The sequence below is a fragment of the Dipodomys ordii genome, unplaced genomic scaffold (assembly GCF_000151885.1).
Source record: "Dipodomys ordii isolate 6190 unplaced genomic scaffold, Dord_2.0 Scaffold64, whole genome shotgun sequence".
NCBI lineage: Eukaryota > Metazoa > Chordata > Mammalia > Rodentia > Heteromyidae > Dipodomys > Dipodomys ordii.
Window position 1 is genome coordinate 3,489,195 of NW_012267280.1, and position 10,042 is coordinate 3,499,236.

Below are 10,042 nucleotides of genomic sequence, written 5' to 3' on the forward strand. Positions count from 1 at the left end.
CACACACACACACACACACACACACACACGTTTTGGCCCCAGGGCAGACAGACAAGGACACACACACACCAGTTTTGGCCCCAGGGCAGACAGACAAGGGCACAAAGGCCATCCTCTTCTGGAGGGACAGCCTAGGCTCCTCAGAGGCCCATGGGGGAAGGGAAGGCCGAGCCCCTTTCCCTAGCTGGCAAACACCAGTGGCCACCAGGTTTGACCCGTGCTCTATGACAAACACCTTGGACTGGGAAAGGGGCCTCAGTGCCCCCTAGGGGCAAGGAGGACCAACTGCCTTTGAACTTTGGTGTATGAGCGCTCTGTGCGCTTGAATTCGGGGCCGGTTTCTCTATCTCTGTCTGTCTGTCTGTCTGTCTGTCTGTCTCTTTCTCTCTCTCTCTCATTTCATTCAAGGCTGATGCTCTACCACTTCAGCCACAGCTGCACTTCCAGGATTTTGATGACTAATTGGAGATAAAAGTCTCATGAAGTTTTCTTTTTTTCTTTCTTTCATTTTTTTTTTCTTTTTGCCAGTCCTGGGGCTTGAACTCAGGGCCTGGGCACTGTCCTTGAGCTCCTTTTGCTCAAGGCTAGCACTCTACCATTTGAGCCACAGCGCCACTTTCAGCTTTTTCTGTGTACATGGTACTGAGGAATTGAACCCAGGGTTTCATGTATGCAAGGCAAGCACTCTACCACTAAGCCACATTCCCAGCCCCATCTCACGGACTTTTCTTGTCTGCATTGGCTTTGAACCGCAGTCCTCAGAATCTTAGTCTCCTAAGTAGCTAGAATTAGACATTAGAATTAGACTAGCACCTGGCTTTGTCTGGACTTTTCAACTCTATGCATTACAGCCTTATTGATGGTGGTGACAACCTGCCACCCAGTGCCGTGAGAACTTGGGGGAGTGCAGCCACCCAGTCCACAGTACCACATGCCCTGCCTGCGTAGGGCTTGCCGTAGACTGGGGTGTGACTGGGTAGCAGGACACAAGCTTGTATGGACAAGCCCTGGCTTCATCCCCAGAAATAGACATGCACGCACACGCGCGCATGTGCACACACACACACACACACACACACAATCTCCCAGGAATGAACACCTACTGTGGTGGTGAATGTTGGTGGTCAGCCAGGCAGGATTACAAGTCACCCAAAAGGTTAATAAAGCACACCTCTGAGTATGTTTGTGAAGGCATTTCCAGAGAAGATGGACAGGTGCAACCATGAATGAGATGCAAAGACCCTCCCTAAACGTGGAGAGCACATTCCAATAGGCTGGGGATGCAGAGGAACAAAAATGAAAGAGACAGGTGTACCGGCTCACACCTGTAATCCCAGCTACTCAGGTGGTAGAGATCAGAAGGATTGCAATTCAAAGCCAGCAGACCTCTAAAAATATTAGCGAGGTTCCCATCTCAACCATCTAGCCAGGCATGGTGACATGTACCTATGATCCCAATTAATCAGAAGGCCTGGGTCTGAGTTTAGCCCCAAGCAAAAAGAAGAACCCTATCTGAAAAATAACTCAAGTGCACTAGACATTGATGAAAATGAACTAATCAACTCATGGATGGAGATGGGAGGGAGGGAATGGGAGAGAATAAGGGAACAGATGACATTACTAAAGGAAATGTAGCTGGGTGCCAGTGACTCACACCTGTAATCTTAGCTACTCAGAAGGCTGAGATTTGAGGATCGAGGTTCAAAGCCAACCCAGGCAGGAAAATCCATGAAACTCTTATCTCCAATAAACCACCAGAAAACAGGAAGTGGTGCTGTGGCTCAAGTGGCAGAGTGTTAGTCTTAAGCTGAAGAGCTCAGGACAGTGCTCAGGCCCAGAGTTCAAGCCACATGACCCAACCAAAAAAAAAAAAAAAAGAAAGAAAAGGAAATGTACTCATTACTTGACATATGTAAATGTAACCCCTCTGGTAATAATAATAATAATAAGGTAAATTGATACATTTAAAAAAAATAAAGCAAAAACTGGGGGGGGTGGCTCAAGCAGTAAAGCACCTGCCTACCAAACACAAGATCCCAAGCTCAAATTCTGGTACCACAAAAAAAATGTATAGAAAGGAAGCCAGCTAGAGTGTAATCTTCTCTGCCTGGGTGGATGTGACTCTCTGATACTGCTAACCCTTGGGAACACCATCTAGTCTGTTCAGCTTCTTGCTGTTGTTGTTGGTCAGGGGGCTTGAACTCAGGACCTGGATGCTGTCCCCGAGCTCTTTTGCTCCAGGCTAGCATTTTATCACTGTGAGCCACAGTCCCACTTCCAGTTTTCTGGTGGTTCGTTGGCAAGAAGAGTCTCATGGACTTTCCTGTCTGGGCTGGCTTTGAACCTCGATTCTCAGATCTCAGCCTCTTAAAGTAGCTAGGACTACAGGCGTGAGCCATCAGTACTCAGCTTCCCTTAGTTGTTTGTTTAAGCAGATTTACACTCTCCAGAGAGCTCCCGGGCCTTCAGCCTAGGACCAGGGGCTCCATGACTGCTTCTGCATCTGGGGTTCTCAGGTTTATTCTGTTTGAATAGTAGGTGTTCTAGCTTCCCCATCTTCAATCATGTAAGTCAACCCAGGAAGTCACCTTTGATCACTCTGTGTGTGTGTGTGTGTACACATATATGTGTGTGTATATTCTACTGGTTCCATTCTTCTAGAGAAAGAGACCCAGAATACACCTAGTGTTTGAAAATACAACCTCAAGCTGTTCTCAGCCAGTTGTGTGGCCATGTGTTTATCTGTGCCCTGGACGTGGATGAGTGTAGCTAGACCAATGTGGTGTGTACCTCCACTCATGCTTCTTCTCATTTAACTCTCTTAATGAAAGGAAAGGAACAAGCCAGTGAATGAGTGGACAGGAGACCCTACAAGCACATTTAAAAAGATAAGACAGCCAGGCACTGGTGACTCATGCCTGTAATCCTTGCGACTCAGAAGGCAGATCTGAGGATGGCAGTGGGCAGGAAGAGTTTGTGAGACTCTTATCTCCAATTAACCAAAAAAGACAGAAGTAGTGCTGTGGCTCAAGTGGTAGACCACTGGCCTTAAGCAAAAATGCTCAGGGATAGTACCCAGACCCCAAGTTCAAACTCCAGGACAGCGTGCGCGCACACACACACACACACAGAGTGAGAAAGAGAGAGACAGAGAAAGAGAGATACAGAGACAGAAAGACAGAGACAGACAGAGAGAAGATAAGATGCAAAACTGGAGCCAGGCACCCGTGGCTCATGCCTGTAATCCTAGCTACTCAGGAGGCTGAGATCTGAGGATCACAGTACAAAGCCATCCTGGGCAGAGTTCGTGAGACTCGTATCTCCAATAAACCACTAGAAAACTGGAAGTGGTGATGTGGCTCAAGCGGTAGAGCGCTCGCCTTGAGCTGAAGAGCTGAGGGACAGCACCCAGGCCCAGAGTTCAAGCCCCACGACAAAAAAAAAAAAAACAAAAAAAAAAGATGCAAAACTGGGAAGAGGGGCTGGGAAGGTGGCTCAGTGGTAGAGCGCTTGCCTCACATGCCTGAGGCCCTGGGTTCTATTCCTCAGTACCACATAAGCAAAAAGAAAAAAGCCGGAAGTGGCGCTGTGGCTCAAGTGGTAGAGCGTTAGCCTTGAGCTGAAGAGCTGAGGGACAGCGCCCAGGCCCAGAGTTCAGGCCCCACGACCGGACCCCCCCCAAAAAAAAAAAAAACTGGGAAGAATCATTTCAGTGTGTTCTACACTAAAGGGATAAATAACCATCTTACATAAAGAGTAGGTCCAAACTCACTACCCCAAAACCCAGGACAGGAAGAACTATGGAGGGGATGAAGAAGAGCAAACCTACCAAGGGCCAAGAGCTGAGACTCACAGTGACATTTTTAGGCCTTTGTCCACTGGAGTTTGACACACTGTAGGCCACCCATGATGACAAGACTCACAAACATATATCATTCATAAAAGGGTGAGTGCCGGGCTGGGAAGGTGGCTCAGTGGTAGAGTGCTTGCCTTGCATGCCTGAGGCCCTGGGTTCAATTCCTCAGCACCACATAAGCAAAAAAGAAAAAAGCCAGAAGTGCCGCTGTGGCTCAAGTGGTAGAGTGCTAGCCTTGAGCTGAAATGCTGAGGGACAGTGCCCAGACCCAGAGTTCAGGCCCCACAACCGGACCCCCAAAAAAAAAAAAGGGTGAGTGCCATGGAGGAAGGACTCACAGATGGTGGCCAGCACCCAGAGATGAGCAAGTTCTGGAATGACACTGGGGCAAGGAGCCCTGGGATCACCAGACTTGGCTGGCTGCAATATAGAAGACTAGAGAGGTGCCTGGGGCTGGTGGCTCATACCTGGAATCCTCGCTACTCAGGAGCCTGAGATCTGAGAATGGTGGATCAAAGCCAGCCCAGCCAGGAAAGTCCATGAGACTTTTATCTCACATAAACTACTCAGAAAAAGCTGGAAGTGGCACTGTGGCTCAAGTGGCAGAGCGCTAGCTTTGAGCAAAAGAAGCTCAGGGACAGTGCCCAGGCCCTGAGTTCAAGCCCCTGGACCTCCAATAAATAAATAAATAACAGTGGATGTTATTTTTACTTTCTTTGTGTCAGTACTTGGACTTGAACTCAAGGCCTCAAACTCTTGCTTGGCTTCTTTGCCCAGGGTTAGTGCTCTACGCCTTGAGCCATAGCTCCATTTCTGGCTTTTTTTTTTTTTTTTGGTGGTGGTTAATTGAAGAGTCTCACAGGGCTGGGAAGGTGGTTTAGTGGTAGAGTGCTTGTCTAGCACGCATGAAGCCCTGGGATCCACTCCTCAGTAACCACATACACAGAAAAAGCCAGAAGTGGTGCTGTAGTTTGAGTGATAGAGTGCTAGCCTTGAACAAAAGATCGAGGACAGTGCCCAGGCCCTGAGTTCAAGCCTCATAACTGGCAAAAAAAAAAAGTGTCTCACAGACTTTCCTGCCTGGGCTGGCTTTGTACCTCAATCCTCAGATCTCAGCCTCCTGAGTAGCTAGGATGGCAGGCCTAAGCCACCAACAGCCAGATCTTTCTTCTTCTTTTCCTTCTACCTCCTCCTCCTCCTCTTCCTCTCCCTCTCCTTCTTCACCTTGAACCTGAAAGGCTTGGACACTCTCCCTGAGCTTTTGTGCTCAAGGCTAGCCCTCTACCACTTGAGCCACGACTCTTACTTCCAGCTTTTTGCTGGTTAATTGGACATCAGAGTCTCACAGACTTTCCTGTCCCAGGCTGGTTTCATACTCAGATCTCAGCCTCCGAATAGCTAGCATTACCAATAGACACAAGCCACCAGCACCCAGCTCTTACTTTCTTCTTCGAGCCTTTTCTAAACCTTTTCAAAATTCTCCACAACTAGCCCTTATCACTTTTGTCTTGTGAAGCAGAAGATGGAAACAAAGCAAACACAACTGCTCCATGCTGCCCTTCTCCCTTGGCCGTCTGCCCTGTTCTCACTCTGTTCCCTCCCACTGCCAGCCCCATCTCCTGCACCCACTTTCCCTGCTGGGGAATCACAGACAATGGCTTCTGCTGTGGGTTCACAGCCTCCAGTGTCTGCCTCCGTTCAGCGGAGGCTCTCCTGAGGGAGACAAAGTGTACCTAACTAATCTGAGGTTCAGGGAGGAGGTAAAGGAAGCAGGTGACACACATTTGGCAGAAGCAAGCCTGGCCTGTCTCCTGGCCTCACCCCCCATCTCTCCACACTCCCAAAGACACTGTGGGAGCCAGCTCCCCCCTACCCCACCCCCTGTGGGTCTACTCACTGGCCAGCTGCAGAAGACGCCTGTAGTTTGACACATGGGTCTTGGGTTTCGGCATGGGGTCCCACTCTTCCAAAAGGGGGGCTGGGACCTTGGGCTTTGCTAAATGCAGGATCCGTTGGCTGGGGACTGCTGTCTGAGCTGCCCGGGACACGTGCAACACCTGGAAACAGAGATCCATGGGGAAGAACTGAAATAGCCCACAATCCCTTGCAGAGTTTACAGCCAAAGATGCCCCACCCCCAACCCTTGTCTCAAAGCAGCACTAAAAACAAACAAACAGCAGCAGCTCAGCCAGCACCAGTGGTTCATACCTATACTCCTAGCTACTCAGCAGACTGAGATCTAAGAATCACAATTTGAAGCCAGCCCAGGCAGGAGAGTCTGTGAGATGTATCTCCAATTAGTCACCAAAAAAAGCAGAAAGTGGAGCTGTAGCTCAAGTGGCAGAGAGTGAGCCTTGAGCAAAAACAGCTCAGAGACAGTGGCCAGGCCCTGAGTTCAAGCCCCAGGACACTCTCTCTCTGTCTCACACACACACACACACACACACACACACACACATATACACACACATACACATATGCATTTAGCAAAAAGATTATATATAAAAAGTTCCTTCTTGTGGGACATCAATGGCTCATGCCTGTAATCCTAACTACTGAGAGGCTAAAGATCTGCTAGAGGCTGAGATCTGACGATTGTGATTTGAAACCAGCACAGGCTTGAACTCAGAGCCTAGGCACACTGTCCCTGAGCTTTTGTGCTCAAGGCTAGTCCTCTACCACTTGAGCCACAGCTCCACTTCTGGCTTGGTGGTAGTTAATTGGAGATGAGAGTCTCACAAACTTTCCTGACCAGGCTGGCTTTGAACCTTGACGCTCAGATCTCAGCCTCCTGACTAGATAGGATGACAGGCGTGAGCCATCAGCTCAGCCTGTTGCCTTCTTGTCGCCTAACCTGGATGCTCAAAAGTGTTCTCTGTCACTGTACCCACTGTCTGGGCCTGCGCAAGGCAAGTGACAAGCTCCACCTACCTCAGACATGTCCATGTTCCAAATATTAGTACGGATCTTGGGGATTGCCAGTTCCTTCAGCCGATCGGTGGGGTGGTATTCCAATGTGGGCCGAGGGATGGGCCAGATGGGTGTGGTCCTAGGGAGCATCCACAGTTTAGATTAATCACCAGCCTGTCCCAGGGGATGGGGGTGGAGCGTCAGTGAGCCTTTGTGCATGTGTGTATCCATTACTGAGCCCGTTTCTAGAATAATGGGAGTCTAAGAATTTGCCGGGGGTGAGTGGGGGAGGTGATGAAAATATCTCTAAGAGTAAGCCAGGCACCAGTGGCTCATGCCTGTAATCCTAGCTACTTGAGAGGCTGAGATCTGTGGATTTCCAGTTCGAAGCCAGCTCAGGCAAGGAAGTCTGTGAAACTCGTATCTCCAATTAACCACCAAAAAGCCAGAAGTGGCCCTGTGGCTCAACTGGTAGAGTCCCTACCCTTGAGCAGAGAAAGCTCAGGGACAGTGCCAAGACAGTTCAAGGCTGGCATAAAAATCAAACAAATTTTTTTTTTTTAAAAATCAGCATGACTAGTAGAAGTGTCTCTGTCCATAGGAAAGCACTGTAAATTCAGAGACATGGTATAGATGTCTGTCCACACCTGTGTGTGTGCATCGCCACCTTTTCTGTTCATATTGGTATCTTAGGCCGAGCACAGGTAATTCTGACGCCATGTGTAGCCAGTGACGGTGGATTCAGATTTCTGCGTGTACAGCTACTCAGAACTCACAAGTAAGGACAGCTTGGAACTCCTACCAGCTGGCCTGCCATGTTTATAAGCTATGTACAGCCTCAGTTGGGCATTGCGAGAGTCAGCCTCACCAGTACCAGTACAGTAGGATTTGCTTTTCATATCTGTGAGAGAAAAACTGTCTTTTCTATCAAAGTGTGTTGCTTAAAAGTTCCTGCTTTGCCAAGCACCAGTGGTTCACACCTGTAATCCTCGCTACTAAAAAGGCTGACATCTGAGGATCATAGTTCAAAGCCAATCTGCACAGGAAAGTCTGTGAGACTCTTATCTCCAATTAACTACCAGAAAACCAGAAGTGGAGCTGTGGTTCAAAGTGGTAGAACACTAGCCTTGAGCAAAAAGAGCTCAGAGATAATGCCCAGGTCCTGAGTTCAAGCCCCAGGACACACACACACACACACACACACAAGAGGTCTGGGTGCTAGTCGCTCACACCTGTAATCCTAGCTACCCACGAGCCTGAGATTTAAGAATCTCAGTTCAATGCCAGCCCAGGCAGAAAAGTCCATAAGACTCTTATCTCTCCAATAAACTATTCACAAAAAGCCAGAAGTGTCACAGTGGCAGAATGCTAGCCTTGAGCAAAAGCAACTCAGGGACAGTGCCCAGGCCATGAACTCAAGCCTCAAGATAGGCAAAAGAAAAAAAAAAAGCAGAAGGTATGGGTATATTTTGAGACTATTTGTGTATTATTAATCCTATACATTTTACCCTATTCAAACTAGCCAATCCTGAGAAGATTGTGAACCTGAGCTCAACCAATCAGAGCAAAGGGGCGGAGCCTTCTGCATAAAGTGATAAATAGGGAAGCAGCCAGCCTGCTCTGGGTGCTTGCTTGCTTGCTTGCTTGCTTGCTTCCCAGATTTCTGGCTGATGATGCATCTTTCTGGAGAAGTATATTTTACCTTGCTGAGACAATTCTTTATTTTCCTATCTATCGTGACTCCAGTAGTTCTAAGCCTCATAGATCAGATCTCCGTCTCCTGAAGCTAGGATTACAAGCATGAGCCACAGGTGCCTGGCTTCAGTGATGTCATTGAATATTTCCTTACTTGCATAAAGATGGGAAGTTTGTGTGTGCATAGCTCCAAAGACCACTTTCACATGCATGCAAGGTAAGAGAGAGCCACCAGCCATGTGTCCTGAAATCGGAGCATAAGGTAACTGCTCATCCTGCCATTTTTATCTTTAAGTCAACAGAATTGTGGGGCTTGAAGAAGCTTTTTGTTTTGTTTTGTTTTGGCAAATGCTAGGGCTTGAACGCGGGACCTGGGTGCCATCCCTGAGCTTTTTTCGCTCAAGGCTAATATTTTACCACTTGAGCCACAGCCCCACTTCTAACTTAATTGGAGATAAGAGTCTCACAGACTTTCCGGTCCAGGCTTGGAACTGCGATCCTTAGATCTCAACCTCCAGAGCAGCTAGGATTACAGGCATGAGATGAGCTACTGGCACTCGGCTTGTGATGCTGCTGTTTGAGCTCTCATTCTCGCAGATGCCTGCTGGGCTTCTTGTGTATGCAATCTCTGTAAGCTCCAGTTTGTAGGTGGGGGTAGGGTCACAGGGCAAGAGCTCCTCAGGGCATCATCTAGGAGCCCAGGTGATCCTAGGATCTAGACTCTCTCTGGCCAATCCCATCCAGGGAAGGGAGAAACCGGAAACACTTCCTTGCCCACCATGCAGCACCTGCTTAGCCCTCCTCCCTCACCTGTTGTTGCTATAATACTCCAAGTAGAACCTCCTGGGCCTCGACAGTTCCTCCACTCGTGGGGACACAGCTAACGGAAGAGAAAATGACCCAATTGCCACCGTGATGCTGGGCCCTAGCATGAACCACCTGCCCATCCCAGGGTCTCTGCGTGCTCTGCTCTGTTGACCGTAGACCTAGGCAGGAGGCACGGGCTGAAGACACTGCAGATGCCTCTCAGTACCAGACACAGGGCAGACAAGTGGGCTCTGCTGCTCTGGGGTGGGGACAGCAGGCTTGAGGGCTCTCAGGACAGGTCTGAGCGGCTGGAGCTACAGTCTAGCTTATGCCTCCTTTCTAGCAATCAGCATGGACACTGGGAAACTGGATTTAGGTCTGAAGTGTGTGTGAGTCTAGAGTTTCCAGTGTTCAGGGAATCACTGTGGTAAGTCTGGAATTGCAGGTGAGACCTTGCACCATTACTCCGCTCCAAAGATGAGCTCTTTGGGATCTTTGGCTTTCTCTTTCTCTCTTTCTTTCTCTCTCTCTCTCTCTCTCTCTTTCTTTCTTTCTCTCTTTTGTTCTTCCTTTTTTTGTGTGTTTTGTTTTTTTGTCGGTCATGGGGCCTGAACTCTGGGCTTGGGCTCTGTCCCTCAGCTCTTCAGCTCAAGGCTAACGCTCTACCACTTGAGCCACAGCGCCACTTCCGGCCTTTTCTGCTTATGTGGTGCTGAGGAATCAAACCCAGGGCTTCATGCATGCAAGGCAAGCACTCTACCACTAAGTCACTTT

At 48.8% G+C, this 10,042-nt stretch overlaps 1 protein-coding gene across 1 annotated transcript in view; it reads right to left on the minus strand.

Moving 5' to 3' along the window:
- Positions 1-9,393, minus strand: part of Theg (theg spermatid protein) — an 11,272-nt gene extending 1,879 nt beyond the window's left edge. Inside the window, exons 1-3 of the mRNA XM_013022675.1 lie at positions 9,272-9,393; positions 6,788-6,905; positions 5,754-5,913 (exon numbers count right to left, since the gene is read on the minus strand). Of these exons, the coding sequence (XP_012878129.1) occupies positions 5,754-5,913; positions 6,788-6,905; positions 9,272-9,393 (400 nt within the window). The remainder of the gene's footprint in view (positions 1-5,753; positions 5,914-6,787; positions 6,906-9,271) is intronic.
- Between the last annotated feature and the right edge of the window lie 649 nt (positions 9,394-10,042).